Here is a 27,209-nt window from a genome sequence, read left to right on the forward strand (position 1 = left end):
CATGAATATGTGCAGGACAGGAGTTAATTGCACAGAAGTACCACAATTCAGGCATCACATGCAGATTGGTACCACGATTGCTAATTTTTGCATGTCAGTACCAACATTGGTCCAAATTTTTGCAAATTGGACTAAAACGCGTATTTATACGTATTGACGCCTGATCCGACAGGTCGGGCCCACCCGTCAGGTGCCACGCTGGCCAATCGGCGCGTGCCCGCGTGCTGACTAGGACGAGCCGGTGCGCTGCTGTCCTAACCGGCCCGGTCGCACCAGCTCCAGTCCGGCCGCACCATTCCCCTCCCCCTCCTCCTCCTCGCTCGAACCCTAGTCCATGGCGTCGGCGATTCCGCCAGTCGGCGGCGAGGGCGTCCACGGCGGCGGCAGGGGCGTCCACGGTGTCGGAGAGATGCCGTTCTGGCCTCCTAGCGGAACGGTTGGCGTCGACGGGGATGGCGGCGATGAGTCCAGCTCCGCGTACTCGACCGACGACGAGGAGTCGATGTTACTCACCATGGAGCAGCGGTTGCGGTTGGCGCATCAGTGGGTGGCGAACCCTAGCAGCAGCCATGAGTTGACGCATGGACTTGGCGGCGTGCTGTAAGTACCCTTGTCCTACTCCTCTGATTCATCCAATTGGGCATTTTTAGGGTTTGTTCATCTTCTGCTTTATCTAGTTGGGGATTAGGTTTTATCCAATTGAAGTGACTAGACTAACCTAGTAACATAGTGTATTGCACTCTCAATTTAGTTCAATTACTGTGGCTCTCCAAATTGTTCTGTACTGTCTGGTACTGTAATTTAAGCTGTTTTGTACTTTACTGTTGCTCTCCAAAATTTGCTTTTGTGCTAAATTAGTAAATAATAGACTTACAGGTTACTTTAAATTGTAATGTACTGTACTGTTGCTCTCCAAATTAAGAGTAATTATAATGAATAAATGAAATTTAATTTTTTCTGTAGTTTGGATGAAGACATTTGGCAAGTAAGGATCCATTTTGATGCAAGAGAACCATTGGAGATGAAGCTGTGTGGTTCAGATATTACTTATCTGAATTTGGTTGCAGTGATGGAAACCCAAGGATTTAATGCATATGATTGTTTGTTTCACATTGAAAATCCATCTTTAGGAGAGAAAGGGCTGGATTTGGTAGACAGTCATGCAGAATTACAGATGATAAAGAGGAAGATCCAGGACAAATTGGTGCTTAATTTGCTAGTCAGGGCTTGTCCACCCCCTGATACTGATTTTGAGAGGCAGCATTTTGAAAAGCCAGACTTGTCCACTGTGGTGTACCAAGAGCCTGTTGTTTATGATCTGAGTGAGCCTCCTATCTTAGCTGTTGATCAGGAAGGAGTAGTCTTTGAGAGTCAATGTAGCACACATCACCCTGTTGCTCCTGCTGGTGTTTGCACACAAGAAAGCAGAAATGCAACTAACAAGTTGAAAGCAGTTTTGGAAGAAGAAGAAGAGGGATATCAAGGATTTGAGGCTTATGAGGACAGTGATTCCTCTGATGAGGATGGTCAAATTGGAAGTTACCCTAATTACATGGTTGATGAAGAAGATGTAGAGGTGGAAGAGGGAAAGAGGCAGAGAGAGCTAGAAGTACAAGAGGAAGAATCAGATGATGATCAATCAGAAGAGGAAGAAATGCTGCATTATGAGGGTGACACTGAAGTTGAGGACCCATTTGAGGTAGAGGAAGATAGGACTTTTGAACAAGAAGAAGAAACTATAGTTGAACCTGTAAAGAAGAAGCAGAAGCTGCCAGTTAGAAGAGGCCCAACCACTAGGTCACATTGTAGTGAGCTACCAGAGGTTGAACCTGATTTCAGACCATCATCAGATGAAGAAGAGGAGGGGTTGTTGAGGGAGAGTGATGATGATGGTTTTCAGCCACTCTCTTTTGTCCTACAAAAGAAAAGGAAGAGTAGGGCAAAGAAAAGGCCTCCTAGGAAGTGGTACAATGAGAAAATGGAGCAACCACATGAGCAACTGTGTATGAAGTTGTGTTTTAGGGATCAGCATCAATTCAGAGAAGCTTTGTTGAATTTGCACATCACCCAGGCCAGGAATTTCAGGTATCACAGGAATTCAGATCAGAGGATAATTGTTGAGTGTACAGATAAAAAATGCCAGTTCTTAATGGTGGCAGCAGTTATAAAAGGGGAGAAAACATTTGTAATTAAGAAGATGAGACTAGAGCACACTTGCCCTAGTACCACTGAGACCACCAGGGTTAGTGCTAAGTGGCTAGCACAGAAATATGAGCATCTCTTTAGATCTGATATAACTACTGGTATTCAGACTATAATTGATGCATGCAATGAAAAATATGGTGTAGATGTGCCCAAGTGCATGGCATATAGGGCAAAGAACATAGCTATTGATGCTGTGTTAGGAGATCACAGGAAGCAATATCCTAGGCTTAAAGACTATGCTCAGACTGTCATGGACACAAACCCTGGGAGTAGAGTAATAGTCACTACTGTTACTCCAGTACCTAATGCAAAAATACCCCACCCAGGCCCAAGATTCCATGCCATGTTTTTTTGCCTTAATGGAGCAAGGGAGGGGTTTCTCAATGGGTGTAGGCCTTTCATTGGTTAGTTCTTGAACCTTGTGTGAACCATTTACATATTGTAGAGTACTCCATATTGTATCTCACTTGGAAATGTTGATTATGCAGGTGTTGATGGATGCTTCATTAAGCTCACTACAGGTGCTCAACTACTTGCTGCCACTGGTAGAGATGGCAACAACAACATATATCCACTGGCATTTGGCATAGTTGGTCAAGAGGACACTCAGAGTTGGTGTTGGTTTCTACACCAACTGAAAATTTGCCTAGGGGGAGAAGTGGGCAAGTTTGGAACTTATACTATAATGTCAGATAGACAAAAGGTATGTGTTTGCATATTTCATTCTGTTTTGAACAAGTGTTTGCATTAGCTTAGATTTTCAAATTGTTTGTAGCTTAGACTTGTTAAATTGTTTGTGTCAGGGGTTATTGAATGCAGTGAATGTTGTGTTTCCAAGTTGCAACCAAAGATTCCGCCTTAGACATTTATATGCAAATTTCCAAAATGCTGGGTTTAGGGGTGAAGATCTTAAGAAGTGCATGGATAATGCTAGCTATGCCTACAATGAACACAAATTTAATATTGCAATGAATGATCTTAGAGCTGAAAGTGAGGAAGCTTGGGAGTGGCTTACTGCAATACCAAAAAAAACATGGGCAAGGCATGCATTTGACACAAACTCCAAGACTGACTTGGTAGTGAACAACTTGTCAGAGGTGTTCAACAAGTACATTCTAGATGTTAGGAGAAAACCTATAAGGACAATGTGTGATGGGATAAAAGATAAGCAGATGGTGAGGTGGCACATGAAGAGAGAGAGTGTAAAGGAAGCAAGATGGGAGATAACACCTCATTACAGTGAGAAGCTAGAGATTGAGAAGGAGAGGGCCAGATACTGCAAGCCAATACAGGCAGGGGTCAACTTATGGCAAGTTACAAGTGGGCAGCAAACACATGCTGTCAACCTGGAACTTGAGACTTGTGGATGCAGGAAGTGGGACCTTAGTGGCATACCTTGCAACCATGCCATCTCTGCAATAAACAAGGCTAAAAGGAAACCAGAGGATTATGTCAGCAAATTCTTCAAGAAAGATTTTTATGCTGCAGCTTATGAACCAATGATCTTTCCTGTGCCTGGTGAGCATGATTGGACAAGGACCCCTGGTCCAGACATAGAACCACCTGCATTCAAAATCAAGAGTAAGAAGGAAAGAAAAGAGGATCAAGGGCAAATTTGAAGTACCAAAGCCAAAAGAAACTTCAAGAATGGGGACCATAACATGTGGCAATTGTGGTCTCCAAGGGCATAGGTACACAAACTATCTTAAACAGTTGAAGCCTGAGCTAGCTTTGAGGAAGAATAAGCATGTGGTAATAATTTTTCACCTTTAAATATACTAATGTTTTCTTTCTTGTACATTTCTTTCTAGCATTATTAACTGTTTCCTTTTCTTTGCAAGGCTAATCCAAGTACCTCACAGCCAAGAGCTGCTGGTCCTTCTACTGCACCAACAGCAAGACAACCAAGACCTGCTGCTTCTGCTCCTACACCACCATCATCTGGAAGAAGAGGAGCTGGCAGAGGAGCTGGCAGAGGAGCTGGTGCTACTTCTACTACAACACCACCATCTGGCAGAGGAAGAGGAGCTGGCAGAGGAAGAGGAGCTGCTACTTCTACTACAACACCACCATCTGGAAGAGGAAGAGGAGCTGGCAGAGGAAGAGGAGCTGCTACTTCTACTACACCACCACCATCTGGAAGAGGAGCTGGCAGAGGCAAAGGAAGAGCTGGAAGAGGTGCTCCAATGCCATTCATTGCCCCAAGGCAATATGCTGACATTCCTACTGATGGCACACACACTGGATGGATGTCCTACTTCACTACTAGCATGGGAGGTGGAGGAGCCATGCAATGTCAAATATTGTGGTGTTATTTTGGTTAAACTTGATGCTTGAGGTGGAGTACTGGTGGAGTACTCTAGTAATGTTGAACTTGATGCTTGTAATGTTGAACTGGATGGATATGTGGTTGAACTTTAGGTGATTATCTGAATGTTGAACTTTAGTCGGTTATCTGAACTTGCTACTGGATGCTGGTAATGAGAGTTGATTGTGACAAATCAGTACCACATTTGCAGATTATTGTGACAAATCAGTACCAATTCTGCTGCTAGCTGTTGCATGTCAGTACCAATATTGGGGCATCACATAACATGCAGTACCACATTTGGGGATTCTGACATGTGGGCCATCCACCTTTCCTACTATTAAAGTGTGACAGCACAAGATCTCACAGGAGTGTGGGGACGAAACTAGGGTTCATCCGCGCAGCCAAGGACAAATCTCAGAGGCGAGGCGCTGACTGGGGCCGGCGGCGGAGAGATGTCGTGGTCGTCCAGTGCCGGGTCCGCTCCCGGATTTCGTCGAGCTGCAGGAAGGAGGGGGGAGGAGTCGCGCTCGCCGGTGCGCTACCGCGAGAACCCAATGGCATACGAGCCTCCGGTGATGTGCCACTGTTCAACTCCGAGGAAGGCGCCAAGATGGATCTCCTGGAGCAGGCAGAACCCTGGTAGGAGGTACTACAGCTGCGTGGATGCTATGGTGAGTGCTGTTTTTTCCCTAATTTTCTTCCTCTTTCTTCTGTGCAATAATTTTTGGCAGCATGGTGAATTTGCTTGTGTATCTTAATAGCACGGTGGCTGTGGATTTGTGCAATGGCATGATGATCCATTGCCCACATTCTGGAGTGAGCTCATTGGGGATCTGCGTGATGAAGTATGGAGGCTTAAAGGTGCAACTGTTGCTAGATCTGAAGATCAATTTCCAATCCTGACTCCAAGTGAAGATGATGGCACAAGGGAAGGCCATGTTTCTGTCTCTGCAAACTCAACTCAGAGAGAAGAATGCAGAGATTGCAGGGATTAGGGCCAAATTTCACAATGTGTTGTTTCTTTTCACTATATTTGTGCTTGGCTTAGTTGCAGGCAAGATATTAAGTTAGTTAGTTGCTTCAGTTGTAGCCAAGTTGTAATGGATCAAGTTGTAATGGATAAGTTGTAATGGATCAAGTTGTAATGGATCAGTGAAGTTATCTTCTGATGCAATGAGATTTAGTGAGTCTTGTTCCTCTTTTATTGCAATGTACTGTCTGGTTTGCTGCAACATTGTCATAATGTACAATCTACATAATCAGCATAACCATAGCAATACATAACCATACATAATAAGAAACTGATCCATACATAGCAATACATAACCATTGTTCACAATACATAGAGGAGTTCCACTTCAAATGCATAGTTCATCCTTTTCTCACAAAAGGATGAATAGCATAACTACTACATACATACACAGCCATAGTTCACCATTAGTACAAGCATACAGTACACAACATTAGTTCCTAGATGCTAGGTCATTACACAACCATCATTCCCAAAAGGTCAGCAATGCCACTAATCTCATTTCATCTTCTTCACTTCTCCAAGATGGCTTGAATCCCCCTGAACTTCTCCTTCAACTTTTCATTCTGAAACTCTAACTGCCACTTCTCTTCAATATGCTTTTTATTTCCCTTAAGCAGATCAGCAACCTGAAGCTTCAACTCTAGCTTCTCTTGGGTGAGCTTCTCCTGACACTTAGTTAGCTCTGCATTCTTCAGCTCCAAATTCATACTAGCTTCAGTAAGCACTTGCTTCTCTTTCATTTTGTTCAACTTCAAGTTCTGAATGACTGTTGCTTGAGCTCTTGTCAGGTTGAGCAGCACCTCATACTTCTGAGTAAGTTGCTGGGTCTCTGCATCTTTCTTTGCCATCTTTGCCTTCATATCATCAGTCAGTTCTTTTCTTACCTCCTGCTGATATGTAATGGCAGACTGCAGATGCCTGAAATCCACCACCTTATCTTCCTGGAAGTTCATCAGCTCATGCACATCTTGGACTAGCTTGTCATAGTTGGCCTCCAGCTTGTTCTTCTCTTCTGTCAGATGGTGGATAGTGAAAGAATTCTCAAGATTGTCATTCACCCTAGCACTTTTGGCATCTTCAAGCATTGCCCATAGCTTCAACAATGCATTCTGCATTGTTGGGGGCCACTGGTGATCAACCCATTCAACAAAGCCACAATTGCTACCTTCCTGCAAAAACAATAACAACAACAAAACAGTTCATACAACAAGTAATTACACAAAATCACTGCAGTTGCCAAAAAGAATGTCTAAATTTAGCATCAGACCACTAAATTTAACAAGAGGAGCAACCACTTGAGTAGCTGACTGACTAGGTTCAGCCATTGTTCTAATGCAAAATATACTCATGCTTGACCTAAATAAGCTACTCTAACCACTATGAATCAAAATGTTGACACCAAGCAGAGTACTCCAGCAAACAGAGTTCAATATGGCACTGACCAAGTAAGAAAAAAATCAGTATGCCTACAATCCTACAATACATACCGGCTGTGCACATGCTAAAAACCTCCTGCCTGTGTCTGTTCCTTCAAAGGCAACAAGCCTCTCAGATGCCATGCCGTGCTTCTCACATGGAGACATCACATCCAGCTCAAGCCCCTTGTAATCTGGATCTTCAATGGTGAAAGGAACCTGCAGAAGCTCGCACAAAGACAATGGCCAAATCAAAACCTAGCGAAATCAACCAAATCAAGAAATCCCAAATATGAAACCCTAACCCTAACCCTGTACTGACCTCGTTGAGACCGTCTGTGGAGGAAGAATGCATGTACGGGGGGCTAGAATGGTCGTCGCTGCTTTCGTCCTCCAAAACCATGGCGACGGCGGGGCGGTGCGGCGGCCGGCCGGCTGTCGGGACGCGGTCGGCGGCGATGGAGGAAACGAGCGAGGAGGAGGAGGGGGGGGGGGAATGGTGCGGCCGGGCTGGAGCTGGTGCGACCGGGCCGGTTAGGACAGCAGCGCACCGGCTCGTCCTAGTCAGCACGCGGGCACGCGCCGATTGGCCAGCGTGGCACCTGACGGGTGGGCCCGACCTGTCGGATCGGGCGTCAATACGTATAAATACGCGTTTTAGTCCAATTTGCAAAAATTTGAACCAATGTTGGTACTGACACGCAAAAATTAGCAATCGTGGTACCAATCTGCATGTAATGCCTGAATTATGGTACTTCTGTGCAATTAAGTCGCAGGACAGTGGCAAGATCGGCGAGGCGCGCTGCGGTTTTCACCGGAGTGCGATGCGCACCTGCTTTGCGTGAAATGCTCGTGCCAAGTGCCCAGCGCTCCTGCTGGTGTGGTGGTAGGGCAGGCTAGCCTGCAGGCAGGAGACCGCATGCTCAAACTTTCCGCCGGAGAACGCACGCGCCCGGCCGTCGGTGTCAGGTCGGTAACTAGTCGACACTGCTAGCCTTGTTCTGTTCGTGGGACTCTTTCTCTTGTCCAGTGTGCTGCGCGTGTCCGCGACAGGACCTGGATCGCGCGCAGCGGCGCCGCCCGGGCCCCCGGCACGGCCCTACAGCGGCGGATTGCTAGCCTAGCCAAGACAAGCCAAGCCACTGCGCCAGCACGGGCAAGGAGGGGCCGGTCGAGGGAGAGAGGGGGACCGAGGCAGGCTACGGTGTCCGCGCGTGCACGAGAGCCTCGTGCGAAAGCCAGCCGGAGCGCGCGCTCTGGGGGCGGGCGGTCGGGCCGGATCCGCGCCCCGCGGCGGCCGGGGCACGTCAGCTGTAGCCTCGGAGCTGGGCAACGCGTGGACGCGGCTGTAGGGTTGGGTGCCTCGCCTACGTCCACAGGCGGGCAGGGGATGCCGGCACGACTTGCTTTGTAGTATATGTCTATGCCGCTACCCAGTAGGTGCCGACGGCGTGGCTACCGCTGCCGGCAGAGCGCCGCGCGTTTGGCTGGGCCGGCGAGTGGCGACATGATCGTACTACCTAATACATCTGGCATGACCTCGAGTCCACCGTGTGCGCTCCAGTCCCACCTAGGTGCCCAGCCTACGTACGCCCACCCACTAAACGCCGGCCTTTTCAAGTCGACCAGGCCACCCGTAGCCTTTTACTCTTTCGCCGCTGTAGAAGTGCATCTAGCCCCTAACAGCGTCTACAACCCAGCTTGTCTAATTTGGGGCCTCTACGCCCCACAGACTCGGCCAGACGCGTCCGCGATCAATGATTGGGCACACTCCATTTGTCCTTGTCCTCGACCGCTCCCTGTATATCTGCATCCAAATCAATAGAAAAACATGTAAGCTACGTAAATAATCATACAAAAGCATAAAACACACACATCAGACTTTGATAGGGCAAACGGACATGAGAGAGGGATTGCAGCACCCGACCTCCACTGCTCTATATTTATACATTTTGATATTTGTGTTTTTGAAGTTTCAAAAAAAATGTGATTTTTTTTCAGGGATACATATACACATTCCGAATACCCGTGGCAAGTTTCAGTAGAAATCTTGTTTTGTTTTGGGCTATAGAAGAAAACAAAATTCTGGCAGCTTATAGGAGAAACTGGATGCCATTTATGTCAGAAATTTCTCCTTTTTGTATTTCTCAAAATACAAAGTATTTCTTTTTCAACTTTTACCGGGCTTAGGAATGTGTGTATGTATTCACGTATTTGATTTAAGATTCTTTTTAGCAACATAAGTGTGTTTTTCAAAAATTTCAAATACCAAGGGCAATGGAGCCCGGTAGCTGCGGGCACTTTTCGAAACCGACATAGAAAAGTTCATACAACTCGATCCAAAAGAACCGCTAGAGTTCATCACTTAACTAAAATGCAAGATTAAAAAGTAATTAAACATAGGAAGCTGAGCGGAGTTGATCACTTCCTCGCTGGTCACTTCTACTTAGGCTCTCGGGAGCGACGGTTGTCCTCAGCATATGCCTTGAAGACGGAAGAAGCATCGTCGTCCATCGTGCTGCTGTCCGAGCAGGAGGAGGAACTGATGATCACCGCCATGTGATGATCACCGCCATGTGACAGGCAGTGCGGGCCTGCTCCCTTGCGACCCGTGCGACTCTCTCCGCCGCCCTTTGCCTTGGGGCACTAGTAGGCGCCGGTGCGCCGGCCGAAAGTTTCGGCCGGTCCGCTGCCCAGCGTTGGATCCCACGTGTATCAACGGCCTGAATAGTCGCAATTCCTCCTCGAAAGAAAAAAAGACAGCAACGCTTGGGTCATCTCTTTCTTCGGTACACACGCTAGAATAAAAAAGGGAAAGATTCTCTGTGCTCGTTGGCCACCTCATGCTCGCCTGCGCTCGCGGCCATCCCCCACCGCCCGTGCTCTCCTCGGCTACACGCGCTCGCAGTCTTCCATTGTCACTGTGTCACACCACTTTCGTTGGTCGCAAAAAACATGGTCGCCATCCTGGCAGCTTTTTTTGTTGTCACTCGTAGCAAAATAGAGAGACGGTTGCAGCAAAAACATTGTCACCGTCGCCATAAGTTGAAGCTCGTCATTGCAGGTCGCAAGATTTCCGTCGCCAGATACGCAAAAATGAATGTATGTAGCCAAAAAACCACTGGTTGTAACAAAAAACAAACACGGTTGTAGCAAAAAAAAATCAACGTCGTCGCTGTCGAGGCTACAACTACACCATGAAAAAGGATGTAGCAAAAATCCTCGCCGAATGTAGCAAAAAACTGCAACGGTTGCAGCTAAAAATCTTGCAGCAAATCAATCTCAGAAGAAAAATAAACCGGTGGTGGCCGTAGCCTTCACCATAGCCGGTTGCAGCTAAGATGGGTGCAGGATCCAGCATCCAGGCATCGAGGTTGCGGCTCACGGCTGAGCCGGTTCCAGCATCTTGCGTCGCCGATTGTAGCACGACGTTGCCGTCATTCCAGCACCGCCCCACGCCGGATGCAGCTCTGGCCGAGCCGGTTGCAGCTCGAGGCCGAGCCGGTTCCAGCACCGCCCCACGCCAGATGCAGCTCTGGCCGAGCCGGTTGCAGCTCGAGGCCGAGCCGGTTCCAGCACCGCCCCACGCCGGATGCAGCTCTGGCCGAGCCGGTTGCAGCTCGAGACCGAGCCGGTTCCAGCACCACCCCACGCCGGATGCAGCTCTGGCCGAGCCGGTTCCAGCACCGCCCCATGCCGGATGCAGCTCTGGCCGAGCCGGTTGCAGCTCGAGGCCGAGCCGGTTCCAGCACCGTCCCACGCCGGATGCAGCTCTGGCCGAGCCGGTTGCAGCTCGAGGCCGAGCCAGTTCCAAAATCTTGCGCTGGTCGCAGCATCTTGGGGCCATGCGTCCCCGCCGTCCACCGTTGAAGCTTCCCCGGCGCCACGACGATGAAGAAGGGGAGGAGCGCGGCCATGGCTATGGATCTGGCGCCATGGGAGAAGAGGAGGTTGGGGCCGAGCGCTGCAACAAAAAAACGTCGGTGATGACGGTGGGGGCGAACGGCAGCACGACAACAGAGTATATTGGCCTGAGCACGGGAAGAAACTCGTCGGCGGCGAACACCGGAAGCGAGCTAGAGAGAGGTTGGAGATAAAGAGATAAGGTTAGTGAGTGGGCAGCACAGCTCGCTCTTACCTGTTCCTTTCGTCACGCGTGTGTGATGGGCACCAGGCACGTGGGCCAGCAAACGACATGAAAGCCTCACGTGGCGAAGAGATAAGGGAAAAAGGACTCAGCCGGCACATGTGTGTCCGTGTGGGACCACCCCACGACGCGCGCGTGCGTGTGACCGGCCGAAGTTTCGGCCGGCGCGCCGGATACAAGCGTTTCCCTTTGCCTTGTCAATCTCTTGGACACCTCGACCCCGATATGGAGTGCCACCACATTTTTGCATCGCTGTCAGTGGGCGTTGCTACTTGTGATAGACGTTGGGTTTCCCTGAAGAGGAAGTGTGTAGTAGTGTACTAGCAAAAAGTATTTCCCTTGATTAAGAACCAAATTTTATCAAACCATTAGGAGAAGCCACACAAACAAGATAAGCGGTACCTGCACACACATAAAGCAAATGCTTGCACCCAATAAAGGGAAGAGGGTTGTCAATCCCCTTGTTCTCGCCAGTTGTAAAGGATTAAATCTGATAGTGATAGATAGATAAAATAAAATAGAAACAAAAAGTAAATAGCGAGGTATTTTTAGGGGTTTACTCCCTCCATCAGGGTTTATTAGGACGCCTTTTATTTTGAACCAAAGTTTGACCATGAGTTTAACTAATAAAATATAAACTATATGTCACATCAACTATATCATAGAAAACCTCTTTCAAATACAAATCCAACAATATACTTTGGTTAGCATATGCTTTATATATTTTTAGTTAAATACATGATCAAACTTGGACCCGAAATATAAAGGGGCCTAATAAACCCGGGCGGAGGTAGTAGTAAACATGAAGTGAATGGACCCGGGGCCATAGCTTAACTAGAGACATGTCTCTCATGAGCATAACAACGATGGGTAAACAAATTACCATTGGACAATTGATAGAATAGCGCATAATTATGATAATTCTTCATGGCATGATAAATATATATGCATTACGTTCATGACAAGTAGACCATTAAACTTACTGGCGCCTGATACGTCTTCAACGTATCTAATTTTTCAAATACTTTTGCTCTTGTTTTGGACTCTAATTTGTGTGATTTGAATGAAACTAACTCGGATTGACGGTGTTTTAGCAGAACTACATTGGCGTTGTTTTTTGTGCAGAAATAAAAGTTCTAAAATTGGCCGAAACTTGACAGAGATTTTTTATTGAATATATAAAAAATATTGCTTCAAAGATCTACTGGAGGGGGCCACCACCTGCCCACAAGGCAGGGGGTGCACCTACCCCCTAGGGCGCGCCCTATTGCCTTGTGGGGCTCTCGTGGCTATGTTTGCCCTACTCCTGGTCATATAAGTTCTGTTTCGCGGAGGAAAAAATGAGAGAGAGGAAGAATTATCGTGTTTCACAATACGGAGCCGCCGCCAGATCCTGTTCTTCATTGGGAGGCATGGTCTGGAGTCCGTTCGGGGCTCCGGAGGGGGCAATTTGTCGCCATCGCCAACCCCTCTTCATCGACAACCTCATGATGCTTGATACACCTCCAACATATCTATAATTTATAAAGTATTCATTCCATGTTTACAACAATTTTATATGGTTTTTGTATGATTTGAATGGAACTAACCCGGACTAACGCTGTTTTCAGCAGAACTACCGTGGTGTTGTTTTTTGTGCACTAATGAAAGTTCTCCAAATGATATGAAACTTTTTGACGATTTTTTTGGAACAAAAGAGACCCCCGAAGCTTCGTGGGAGGGCCAGAAGAGCCACGAGGAGGACACAACCCACCAGGGCGCGCCTGGTGGGCCTGGCTTGCCCCGGTGGGTTGTGCTCACCTCGAGGCCCATCTTAGCGTGAAACCAACGCCAAAAAATCCTATAAGTAGAGAAACCATTAGAGGTTAACCTAGATCAGAAGTTCCGCCGCCGCAGGCCTCTATAGCCACTAAAAACCAATCTAGACCCTTTCCGGCAGCCTGCCGTAGGGGGAAATCATCTCCGATGGCCATCTTCATCATCCCGGCGGCCACCATGATGAGGAGGGAGTAGTCCACCCTCGGGGCTGAGGGTTTGTACCAGTAGCTATGTGTTTAATTTCTCTCTCTCTCTCTCTCATGTTCTTGAGATGTCACGATCTTGATGTATCGTGGGGTTTGTTAATATAGTCGGGTCATACGGTGTTTTCCCCTCTCTATCTTGTTGTGATGAATTGAGTTTTTCCCTTTGAGATTTCATTGTTATCAGATTCAATACTTTTATGGATTTGAGAACACTTGATATATGGCTTGCAATTGAATACTCGTGGTGACAATGGGGTATCGTATTGATTCACTTGATATATGTTTTGGCACTCGCCTCGCGGATTCCTGAGGTGACATTGGGGTAATCTATGCATAGGGGTTGGTGCATGTTCTTGTCTTTGTTTCTCCGGTAGAAATCTTGGGGCACTCTTTGAAGTTCTTTGTGTTGGATTGAATATTATGGATATGAATTTTCTTTGGTGTTATTTTAGTACAAACTCTTGGTTAGATCGATCAGAAAGAATAGCTTCATGTTATTTTAGTACGAACTCTAGGATAGATTGACCGGAAAGAATAGCTTTGAGGTGGTTTCGTACCCTACGAACAATTCCGTCTTATGTTCTCTGATAGATAGGAACTTTGGAGTGATTCTTCGTTGCATGTTGAGGGATGGTTATATGATCCAATTATATTAGCGTTGTTGAGAGATTGCACTAGCGAAAGTACGGACCCTAGGCCTCATTTTCAAGCATTGTAACACCGTTTTTGTGCCCGTTTTCTATTTGCTACCATGCTGTTTTTATTTATTCAGATTATAAAAATATATTTCTACCATCCATATCACACTTTTATCACCATCTCTTCGCCGAACTAGTGCACCTATACAATTTGCCATTGTATTGGGTGTGTTGGGGACACAAGAGATTTCTTGTATTTGATTGCAGGGTTGTTTGAGAGAGACCATCTTCATCCTACGCCTTCCACGGATTGATAAACCTTAGGTCATCCACTTGAGGAAAAATTGCTACTGTCCTACAAAACTCTGCGCTTGGAGGCCCAACACGTGTCTACAAGAATAAAGTTGCGCAGTAGACATCAATGCTTACCACCGGGAGTGAGTAATTTCATAGTAGGCCTACTGGAGGTAGATGGAAATGTATGAGATTGATCATGTAATCGAGTCAATTTGTTTGGGCTTGATCCCTAGTATCCACTATGTTATGAGATTGATGTCGCCATGACTTTGCTATGCTTAATTCTTGTCACTAGGCCCGAGTGCCATGATTTCAGATCTGAACCCTTTATGTTTTCATGAATATATTTGAGTTCTTGATCCTATCTGCAAGTTATATGCACCTATTATTATTCTGAACCGTAGACCCCAAGGTGACGATAATTGGGATACTCTCCGGGGGTGACTCTAATTTGAGGAGTTCATGTATTCACTAAGTGTTAATGCTTTGTTCCAGTTATCTATTAAAAGGAGGCCTTAATCACCCTTAGATTTCCATTAGGACCCTGTTGCCACGCGAGGGTAAGACAAAAGATATTATGCAAGTTCTTATTATAAGCACATATGACTACATACGGAATACATGCCTACATATGATTGATCAATTGGAGCTATTGTGTATCGCTCTAGGTTGTGACTATTAATGATCAATTTCATCCAAATATCCATCGCTACTCCATGCCTACGCTTATCTTATATTGTGTTTGCTAAGTTACTACTATTACCGCTACTGTTCCAACTGCTACAAAATTGTTACTATTGCTATTGCCACTGTTACCCCTACTATCAAAACTATCATACTATTGTGCTACAAATACTTTGCTGTTGAGAAACAACTTCTCACGTGTGTTTGATTGATAACTCAACTGCTAAGGCTCATAAATATTCTTTGGCTCCCCTTGTGTCGAATCAATAAATTTGGGTGTAATACTACCCTCGAGGACTGTTGCTCCCCTATACTGGTGGGTCGTCAAGACTATTTTCTGGCTCCATTGATGGGGAGCATAGCTTTATTTATTGAGTTCACTTTGGAGTTAAATATTTGCTGCAAGACAAGGGAAGGTAAGGAACTGCCAACCAGTTCCACACTTGCTTGACCTTCTGTTTTAAGTCAGCTTGAGACACCACCACCTGCTATTCAGTCCAACATGTTGCAAGTAACTGATGATACTACTTATGGTATTGGTTATGTGCATGATGGTGGTGATACTTTACTTGATGAAACTGTGCCACTTGGTAAATTTCTTGATGTTCAAATTGCTAAAGCTAAAGAATCCAAATTTAATTAAAGTTATGATTCACCTATTACACCTAGCACTCCCACTAGTACTGAGATGCTTGACATACCTGAGGGTTATACTATGGATTAAGATATTGCTAGAGAATTTCTTGCTTGTAAAGATAGGGATGATCTTAGAGACTGAATGAATAAGCTAAAAGAAAAGGCTATGAATGAAAGGATGAAATATGACCCTAAGTTTGCAACCTCTCCTATTTTAGTTACTGATAAGGATTATGAATTATTAGTTGATCCTGAACTTATTACTTTTGTAGAATCTGATCCTTTCCATGGCTATGAAACTAAAATTGTCTTTGCACATCTTACTAAACTGAATGGTATTGCCACCATGTTTTCTCAAGAGGAAAATATTTGCTATTATTACATCCTCTTAAAAAGAATGAAATACTTGATATCTTTTATAATGGACTAACCGATGCTTCTTGGGACTACCTAGATAGTTGTGTTGGTTGTGTTTTCAAAGAACGAACCGCTGAACAGGCTCGGGAATTATTGAATAAATTATTGAAAAATTTCGATGATTGGACACTTCCTGAACCACCTCCAAATCCAACTCCTAAGAAAATAGGTATTATATTCCTCGGTCCAAAAGATATGCAAGAAGCAAAGAAATCTATGAAATAGAAAGGTATTAAATCTGAAGATATTAAGAATCTACCACCTATCGAAAAAATACATGGACTCGATATCCCCACATAGGTACTAGAAGTAAATTCTCTTTATAGGTTTGATGTGGGCAATATTCCTTATAATAAAGCTCCGAGTGAGTGCTTGGATGAATTTTCTAACTTTATCATTAATCAAGAAAACTTTAATAGACAAGTTAGTGATCAACTGAAATGAAATGCTACCACGATTGAACGCTTGAGAGATTTGGTGTTTAGAATTGCTAATGTTGTCAAAGGCTTATGTAAACATTCATCTATGGTTCACACTCTGCTAGAATAAGTTTCTAAATCACAAAATGATTTTCTTAAGGAAATGTCTAATAAAAATAATGATCATGTTGTTAGAGTAATGACTAGAGGTGATAGAGTGACTCAGGAACCTTTGTATCCTGATGGTCATCCTAAAAGAATTGAAAAAGATTCTCAAAGAATTAATGATAGTGCACTTAGTTCACTTAAGAATAAAAAGAGTAAGAGTAAAACTTTGCATGCTTCTAGTGAACCTGCTATAGAAAACCCTATCGAGAATCCTAATAACATTTCTATTTCTGACGCTGAGATACTGTCAGATTTCGGGTTCCTACAAAACCCTTGAGGTTCGAACACTAGGGTGCACACAAAGATCTCTCCTCCCTCTAGCTTACGCCCTTACCGCAATCTCAAGGCTTAGCATGTCGAACTCGCAGAACAAAGGGACAAAAGATTTATACCGGTTCGGGCCACCGATGTGGTGTAATACCCTACTCCAGTGTGCTGTGGTGGATTGCCTCTTGGGCTGAGGATGAACAGTTATAAGGGAAGAACAGCCTCCTGAGGAGAGGTGCTCTTGTGCTTGGTGAGCTTGTGTGTTTGTCTTGGTGGAATGGATCCGGTCCAAGATGAGATATCTTTGTCTCTTGATGATCCCCCTGGCTACGGTGGTGGCTAGCTCTATTTATAGAGGCCCGGGTCCTCTCTCCAAATATTAGGCGGGAAGGGATCCCACAACGGCCAGTTTGAAGGGGGACAACTAGTACAAGCTATCCTGACAAGAGATGGTCTTCGCCTGCCAAAGGCTCTAGTGATGACGCCGTCTTGGGCTCCACGGCGACCTCCCTCCTGCCGTCCTGCTAGTCTTGGTCTTGTTGCACCGATATGGAAACCTTTGCTTGATGCCCCGGGACTCCGTGCCTGCTCTTGCCTCTTTAGCACCAAAGAGGAAATGAGGACACTGCGCGCACTGGCACCCGCCTGGTACCCGCCTGGCCTTGGTCGTCATGGCTTGCGTCACAGGAACCTCGCGAGGTGCCCCTTGCCTTGATCTCTCCGCCCCTCGTGAGCCAGCCTGGTGAGGCCGCCCTCGAGGAGGTCTTGTGTCGTCCGCCTCGTGAGGTTTGGCCCCTCGCGAGGGTCTTGAGTGTTTGCTGGTGAAGATGGGCCATACAGGGCCGCTGGTGGAGCCACGCCATGGGATGCAGGCAGGCAAATCTGGGGACCCCCGTTCCCAGGACGCCGACAGTAGCCCCTGGGCCCAAGGCGCGCTCGGACTTGGCTTCGAGGTGAAGCCAAGGGGCAAGTGCAGAGTGATGACCCACAAGTATAGGGGATCTATCGTAGTCCTTTTGATAAGTAAGAGTGTCGAACCCAATGAGGAGCAGGAGGAAATGATAAGCGGTTTCGAGCAAGGTATTCTCTGCAAGTACTGAAATAAGTGGTAACAGATAGTTTTGTGATAAGATAATTTGTAACGAGCAACAAGTAACAAAAATAAATAAAGGGCAGCAAGGTGGCCCAATACTTTTGTAGCAAAGGACAAGCCTGGACAAACTCTTATATGATGTAAAGCGCTCCCGAGGACACATGGGAATATCGTCAAGCTTGTTTTCATCATGTTCATATGATTCGAGTTCGGTACTTTGATAATTTGGTATGTGGGTGGACCGGTGCTTGGGTGCTGCCCTTACTTGGACAAGCATCCCACTTATGATTAACCTCTATTGCAAGCATCCGCAACTACAACAAAAGTATTAAGGCAAACCTAACCATAGCATGAAACACATGGATCCAAATCAGCCCTTACGAAGCAACGCATAAACTAGGGTTTAAGCTTCTGTCACTCTAGCAACCCATCATCTACTTATTACTCCCCAATGCCTTCCTCTAGGCCCAAACAATGGTGAAGTGTCATGTAGTCGACGTTCACATAACACCACTAGAGGAGAGACAACATACATCTCATCAAAATATCGAACGAATACCAAATTCACATGACTACTAATAGCAAGACTTCTCCCATGTCCTTAGGAACAGAAGTAACTACTCACAAAGCATAAACATGTTCATAATCAGAGGGGTATTAATATGCATATAGGATCTGAACATATGATCTTCCACCAATTAAACCAACTAGCATCAACTACAAGGAGTAATTAACACTACTAGCAACCTACTAGCACCAATCCCGGACTTGGAGACAAGAATTGGATACAAGAGATGAACTAGGGTTTTGAGATGAGATGGTGCTGATGAAGATGTTGATGGAGATTGCCCTCTCCCGATGAGAGGAGCGTTGGTGATGACGATGGCGATGATTTCCCCCTCCGGGAGGGAAGTTTCCCCGGCAGAACAGCTTCGCCAGAGCCCTAAATTGGTTCCGCCAAGGTTCTGCCTCGTGGAGGAGGAGTTTCGTTCGAGAAGATGTTTTATGATTTTTTCCCATCGAAAGACTCCATATAGTAGAAGATGGCCATCGGAGGGCCACCAGGGGCCCCACGAGGTAGGGGGCACGCCCTGGGGGGTATGGCGCGCCCCCACCCTCGTGGGCAGGGTGTGGCCCCCTGGTGAGTTTCTTCCACTGAGTATTTTTTATATATTTGGAAAACACCTTCCGTGAAGTTTCAAGACTTTTGGAGCTGTGTAGAATAGGTCTCTAATATTTGCTCCTTTTCCATCCCAGAATCCTAGCTGCCGGCATTCTCCCTCTTTATGTAAACCTTGTAAAATAAGAGAGAATAGGCATAAGTATTGTGACATAATGTGTAATAACAGCCCATAATGCAATAAATATTGATATAAAAGCATGATGCAAAATGGACGTATCAACTCCCCCAAGCTTAGACCTCGCTTGTCCTCAAGCGAAAAGCCGAAATCGAAAAATATGTCCACGTGTTTAGAGATAGAGGTGTCGATAAAAATAAAATACGGACATGAGGGCATCATGATCATTCTTAGAACAACAACTTATATAATTCTTGTCATATAATCTCTAATGCTAGAGTAATAATTCAATCACAATATCAAGTATGAATCGTAAACTTCATTGAAAACTAACAAACTACAATCTCGGTCATTGAAGCAATTGCAATTTATCATAACATAGGAAAGAGTCAATGTATAAGAGCTTTTCAGCAAGTCCACATACTCAACTATCATATAATCTTTCACAATTGCTGACACTCACGCAATACTTATGGGTATGGAGTTTTAATCGGACACAGAGAAAGATAGGGGCTTATAGTTTTGCCTCCCAACGTTTTACCTCAAGGGTGATGTCAACAGTAATAGTTTATGAAAACTCACATCCAATTAGCCATATATACCGGGATCTTTCCAACATATTGTGCTTGCCAAAGGATAAAATGTAAAAAGGAAGGGTGAAGATCACCATGACTCTTATGAAATGTAGGAGATAAAAGTAAAAGATAGGCCCTTCACAGAGGGATGCAGAGGTTGTCATGCGTTTTTATGGTTGGATGCACAAAATCTTAATGCGAAAGAACGTCACTTTATATTGCCACTTGTGATATGGACCTTTATTATGCAGTCTGTCGCTTTTATTACTTCCATATCACACGATCGTATAAAGCTTATTTTCTCCCACACTAATAAGTCATACATATTTAGAGAGCAATTTTTATTGCTTGCACCGATGACAACTTACTTGAAGGATCTTATTCAATCCATAGGTAGGTATGGTGGACTCTCATGGCAAAACTGGTTTAAGGGTATTTAGAAGCACAAGTAGTATCTCTACTTGGTGCAATGAATTTGGCTAGCATGAGGGGGAAAGGCAAGCTCATCATGTTGGAAGATCCAAGACAATATAATTCATCTCAGATGTAAGAAAACATAACCCATTATGTTGTCTTTCTTGTCCAATGTCAACATCTTAGCATGTCATATTTTAATGAGTGCTCACAATCATAAAAGATGTCCAAGATAGTATATTTATATGTGAAGACCTCTCTTTCTTTATTACTTCCTATTAATTGCAACGATGACCAAAACTATGTTTGTCAACCCTCAACAACTTTTATTAATCACACTCTTTCTATGTGAGCTCATTACTCTCCATAAGACTCACATGATCTCTTTGTTTCTTTTTATTTCTTTCTCTTTTCTTTTATTCACTTAGGATCATGGCAAAATAACCAAGCCCTTGACTCAACACTAATCTTTATTATATAGCTCACGGACTCGATTACATAGAAGGATAATAAAGCAAAACTCACAACTAGATCATACTAAGAACTTTTATTCTACTAGATCAAGATATTACCAAAAGGATCAAACTAAGAAAAACGATAAAGATAAAAGTGATGGTGATACGATACCGGGGCACTCCCCCAAGCTTGGCAGTTGCAAAGTGGAGTGCCCATACCATATACTCAATTCTTCTTTGTTGGTGGAGACGGTGGTGATTTTGTTGATGGCATAGGCTTGTCGTCCTTCTTCCAAGGCATAGGCTCACCATCATAGAAAGATGACCGGGTCTCCAGGATCCTCAAATCTGCAGCCAAACTCATCCTTTTGAATCTATATTCATACTCACAGTTTTGGTTTTGCAGGTCATAGATTTGAGCTTGAAGGTGCTCAATTTTCTCGTGAAGCTTGAAGATGGTCTCCCCGATGTTGTCGGCATCCAGCTTGTGTTTGTTGGTGAATTCTGCGATCATCATGTGGTTGGAGTTGAGTCCACGCTCCACCATCTCCTGACACTTGAAAACTTGTTGCTCCATTGCTTCGAGCCTCGTCTCCACGCTTCCGGTCCCCTTCGGTCCCTCAGCATCACGGATGTACAACAACACATCACGCATCTCAATGGTTTGAGGGTGTCGCTGCACCTCCGCGAGGTAAGGGTTGATGACCTTCTCAAAGAACTTGTCCTTGGGAGCACTTGGAGATGCCATGATAATCTAGATCTGTCAGAAAAACAACTCAAAACAAAGACATGATATTTTTGCGTGATACGGGAGTCAAAACCCCCGGGAGATTATATAATGAATTTTTACCGACCAAAATACGTGTCGTGTAAGAAAACGGAGTCCGGAGAGCACACGAGGTGCCCACGAGGTAGGGGGGCGTGCCCTCCACCCTCTTGGAGCCCTCGTGTCCTTCCCGGACTGCTGCTTATTTTTCTAATTTTCTAAATATTCCAAAACGGAGAAATATTGCCTTAAAAACTGTTTTGGAGTCGGTTTACTTACCGTACCACATACCTATTCCTTTTCGGTCTGAAACGTTCCAGAAAGTGTCCCTTATGTATTCCTCCGGAGTTACGGTTTCAATAATATTGGTTTCAACATTTATGGGATTACCTGAGATATAATGTTTGATTCTTTGACCATTCACCACCTTCGGATTTGTGCCTTCGAAGTTGTTGATTTTTATGGCACCGGAACGGTAGACCTCCTCGATAACGTAAGGACCTTCCCATTTAGAGAGAAGTTTTCCTGCAAAAAATCTTAAACGAGAGTTGAATAGCAATACATAATCACCTACATTCAATTCATGCTTTTGTATTCTTTTGTCATGCCATCTTTTAACTTTTTCTTTAAACAACTTGGCATTTTCGTAGGCTTGAGTTCTCCATTCATCAAGTGAGCTAATATCAAATAACCTCTTCTCACCAGCAAGTTTAAAATCATATTTAAGTTCTTTAATAGCCCAATAAGCCTTGTGTTCTAGTTCGAGAGGTAAGTGACATGCTTTTCCATAGACCATTTTATACGGAGACATACCAATAGGATTTTTATATGCAGTTCTATAGGCCCATAATGCATCATCTAGTTTCTTGGACCAATTCTTTCTAGACCTATTAACAGTCTTTTGCAAAATTAATTTGAGTTCTCTATTACTAAATTCTACTTGAGCACTAGACTGAGGATGATAAGGAGATGCAATTCTATGATTAACATCATATTTAGCAAGCATTTTACGGAAAGCACCATGAATAAAATGTGAACCACCATCAGTCATTAAATATCCAGGGACTCCAAATCTTGGAAAAATAACTTCTTTAAGCATTTTAATAGAAGTATTATGATCAGCACTACTAGTTGGAATAGCTTCTACCCACTTAGTAACGTAATCAACAGCAACTAAAATATGTGTATATCCATTAGAGGAAGGAAAAGGTCCCATATAGTCAAAGCCCCAAACATCAAATGGTTCAATAACAAGTGAATAGTTCATAGGCATTTCTTGACGTCTACTAATATTACCAATTCTTTGACATTCATCACAAGATAAGACAAACTTATGGGCATCCATGAAGAGAGTAGGCCAATAAAAACCAGATTGCAGTACCTTATGTGCAGTTCTATCTCCAGCATGGTGTCCTCCATAAGCTTCGGAGTGACACTTGCGTAGGATCTTTTCCTGTTCATGCTCAGGTACACAACGTCTAATAACACCATCCACTCCTTCTTTATAAAGATGTGGGTCATCCCAAAAGTAATGCCTCAAATCATAGAAGAACTTTTTCTTTTGTTGGTATGTGAAACTAGGTGGTATAAACTTAGCAACAATGTAATTAGCATAATCAGCATACCATGGAGCAGTATGAGAAGCATTTATGACATTTAATTGCTCATCAGGAAAGCTATCATCAATAGGTAGTGGGTCATCAAGCACATTTTCTAACCTAGATAAGTTGTCTGCAACGGGGTTCTCAACTCATTTTCTATCAACAATATGCAAATCAAATTCTTGTAGCAAGAGAACCCATCTAATAAGTCTAGGTTTAGCATCTTTCTTCTCCATGAGATATTTCATAGCAGCATGATCAGTGTGAATAGTTACTTTAGAATCAATAATATAAGGTCTGAACTTATCACAAGCAAATACAACTGCTAAGAATTCTTTTTCAGTAGTAGCATAATTTCTTTGAGCATTGTCTAGAGTTTTACTAGCATATTGAATAACATTTAGTTTATTATCAACTCTTTGTCCTAGAACAGCACCTACAACATAATCACTAGCATCACACATAATTTCAAAGGGTAAATTCCAATCAGGTGGCTGGACAATAGGTGCAGAGATCAATGCTTTCTTAAGTATTTCAAATGCTTCTACACAATCATCATAAAAAGCAAATGATATATCTTTTTGTAATAGATTAGTCAGAGGCCGAGAAATTTTTGAGAAGTCCTTAATGAACCTCCTATAAAATCTGGCATGACCAAGGAAACTTCTTATACCTTTGATGTCCTTGGGACATGGCATCTTTTCAATAGCATCAACCTTGGCTTTATCAACTTCGATACCTCTTTCAGAAACTTTATGCCCCAAGGCAATACCTTCATTAACCATAAAGTGGCACTTTTCCCAATTCAACACTAGATTAGTTTCTTCACATCTCTGCAAAACTCGATCAAGGTTGCTCAAGCAACCATCAAAAGAAGATCCATAGACGGAAAAGTCATCCATGAAAACCTCACAAATCTGTTCACAAAAGTCAGAGAATATAGCCATCATGCATCTTTGAAAGGTAGAAGGTGCATTACATAAACCAAAAGCATATGTCTATAAGCAAAAGTACCAAAAGGGCATGTAAAAGTAGTCTTTGATTGATCTTTGGCTGACACAGGTATTTGAGAGAAACCAGAATAACCATCTAGAAAGAAAAAATGTGTATGTTTAGATAATCTTTATAGCATTTGATCGATAAAAGGTAAGGGGTAATGATCCTTTTTAGTTGCCTTATTTAATTTGCGGAAATCAATTACCATCCTATAACCTGTAATAATTCTTTGAGGAATCAATTCATCTTTATCATTAGGAACAACAGTAATACCTCCCTTCTTAGGGACACAATGGACAGGGCTTACCCACTAACTATCAGCAACGTGATAAATTATACCTGCCTCAAGGAGCTTTAGTATCTCCTTTCTTACCACTTCTTTCATTTTAGGATTCAGCCGGCGTTGATGATCACGAACTGGTTTTGCATCTTCTTCCAAATTAATTTTATGTTGACATAGAGTGGGACTAATGCCCTTAAGATCATCAAGAGTATACCCAATAGCAGCACGGTGCTTCTTCAGAGTTTTCAATATTCTCTCTTCCTCATGCTTTGAAAGGTTAGCACTAATAATAACATGATATATCTTTTTCTCATCAAGATAAGTATATTTAAGAGTATCAGGTAACGGTTTAAGCTCAAACACGGGATCACCTTTGGGTGGAGGAGGATCCCCTAGGATTTCAACAGGTAAATTGTTTTTCAGAATAGGTTCCTGTTTAAAAAATACTTCATCTATTTCCCTTCTTTCATTCATAAACATATCATTTTCATGGTCTAGCAAATATTGTTCTAAAGGATCACTAGGAGGTACGACAATAGAAGCAAGACCAATAATTTCATCCTTACTAGGTAATTCTTCTTCATGGTGTTGTCTACTAAATTTAGAAAAAATTAAATTCATGAGTCGTATCATCTAAACCGACAGTAACAACATCTCTTTTGCAATCTATGGTAGCAATAACTGTATTTAAGAAGGGTCTACCAAATATAATGGGACAAAAGCTATCTTGTGGGGAACCAAGAACAAGAAAATCAGCAGGATATTTAGTTTTCCCACACAAGACTTCAACATCTCTAACAATTCCCGTTGGTGAAATAGTATCTCTATTGGCAAGTTTGATTGTGACATCAATATCTTCTATTTCAGCAGGTGCAATATCATGCATAACTTCTTGGTATAAGGAATAAGGTATTGCACTAGCACTAGCACCCACATCACATAAGCCATGATAACAATGATCTCCTATTTTAATAGAAATAACATGCATGCCTACCACAGGTCTAGGTTTATCTTTATCACAGGGTTTAGCAATTCTAGCATTTTTATTACAAAAGTAAATAACATGCCCATCAATATTATCAGACAAGAGATCTTTAACAATAGAAATATTAGGCTCAACTTTAACTTGCTCAGGAAGTGTATATGTTTTAATATTGCTTTTACGAACTACAGTTGAAGCTTTAGCATGATCCTTTATCCTAACAGGAAAAGGTGGTTTCTCAACATAAGTAGGAACAATAGGATCATTATAAGTGATAGTCTTTTCTTCAACTTTAATAGGTGCAGCTACTTTTACTTCTATGGGAGGATGATATTTAAACCAATTCTCCTTAGGGAGATCAACATAGGTAGCAAAAGATTCACAGAAAGAAGCTACTATCTCAGAGTCAAGTCCATATTTAGTGCTAAATTTACGAAAAATATCGGTATCCATAAAAGATTTAACACAATCAAAACTAGGTGTCATACCTGACTCCTTACCATTGTCGAGGTCCCAATCTTCAGAGTTACCTTTAATTCTTTCCAATAAATCCCATTTGAATTCAATAGTCTTCATCATAAAAGAGCCAGCACAATAAGCATCAAGCATGGTGCGATTGTTACCAGAAAGCCGAGCATAAATTTTTTGAATAATCATTTCTCTTGAGAGCTCATGATTGGGGCATGAATATAACATTGATTTAAGCCTCCCCCAAGTTTGAGCGATGCTTTCTCTTTCGCGAGGCCAAAAATTATATATATAATTGCGATCACAATGAACAAGATGCATAGGATAAAACTTCTGATGAAATTCCAATTTCGATCGTTTGTAATTCCAAGATCGCATATCATCACATAGCCTATACCATGTCGATGCTTCTCCCCTCAAAGATAAAGGGAAGACCTTCTTCTTAACAACATCTCCGGGTACACCTACAAGCTTAAATAATCCACAAACTTCATCGACATATATCAGATGTTCATCAGGATGTTTTGTTCCATCTCCTAGAAAAGGATTAGTAGCAGTTTTTCTATCATACCCGCAGGAACTGCAAAGCAAGCATTTTCATTTTCATATTCATTTTCAGTAGGTTGAGTAGGTTGAGGAGCAACTCTTTGCTCTACCGGTCGGGGTGAAGATACTCCGAACAAGCCCCTCAGAGGATTACTTTCCATAGTAACAAGTGACAGTAAATTTCAGCACACTATATAAATTTTTCCTTACCAAATTCCAACTACCAAAGGTGCTTCACTCCCCAGCAATGGCGCCAGAAAAGAGTCTTGATGACCCACAAGTATAGGGGATCTATCGTAGTCCTTTCGATAAGTAAGAGTGTCGAACCCAATGAGGAGTAGAAGGACATGATAAGTGGTTTCCAGCAAGGTATTCTCTGCAAGTACTGAAATAAGTGGTAATAGATAGTTTTGTGATAAGATAATTTGTAACGAGCAACAAGTAACAAAAGTAAATAAAGTGCAGCAAGGTGGCCCAATCCTTTTGTAGAAAAGTACAAGCCTGGACAAACTCTTATATGATGTAAAGCGCTCCCGAGGACACATGGGAATATCGTCAAGCTAGTTTTCATCATGTTCATATGATTCGCGTTCGGTACTTTGATAATTTGGTATGTGGGTGGATCGGTGCTTGGGTGCTGCCCTTACTTGGACAAGCATCCCACTTATGATTAACCTCTATTGCAAGAATCCGCAACTACAACAAAAGTATTAAGGCAAACCTAACCATAGCATGAAAAATATGGATCCAAATCAGCCCCTTACGAAGCAACGCATAAATTAGGGTTTAAGCTTCTGTCACTCTAGCAACCCATCATCTACTTATTACTCCCCAATGCCTTCCTCTAGGCCCAAACAATGGTGAAGTATCATGTAGTCAACGTTCACATAACACCACTAGAGGAGAGACAACATACATCTCATCAAAATATCGAACGAATACCAAATTCACATGACTACTAATAGCAAGACTTCTCCCATGTCCTCAGGAACAAAAGTAACTACTCACAAAGCATAAACATGTTCATAATCAGAGGGGTATTAATATGCATATAGGATCTGAACATATGAT

The 27,209-nt window shown here is 43.4% G+C and overlaps 1 protein-coding gene across 1 annotated transcript; it reads left to right on the forward strand.

Moving 5' to 3' along the window:
• Window positions 1-334: 334 nt before the first annotated feature.
• On the forward strand, window positions 335-2,639 carry LOC123191902 (uncharacterized). Its single transcript, XM_044604473.1, has 2 exons — window positions 335-600; window positions 964-2,639. Exons 1-2 carry the CDS (start codon window positions 335-337, stop codon window positions 2,612-2,614), a joined length of 1,917 nt encoding a protein of 638 aa, XP_044460408.1. The 3' UTR covers window positions 2,615-2,639.
• The last annotated feature ends 24,570 nt before the right edge of the window (window positions 2,640-27,209 follow it).

This window comes from Triticum aestivum, chromosome 1A (assembly GCF_018294505.1).
Source record: "Triticum aestivum cultivar Chinese Spring chromosome 1A, IWGSC CS RefSeq v2.1, whole genome shotgun sequence".
Taxonomy (NCBI): Eukaryota; Viridiplantae; Streptophyta; class Magnoliopsida; order Poales; family Poaceae; genus Triticum; species Triticum aestivum.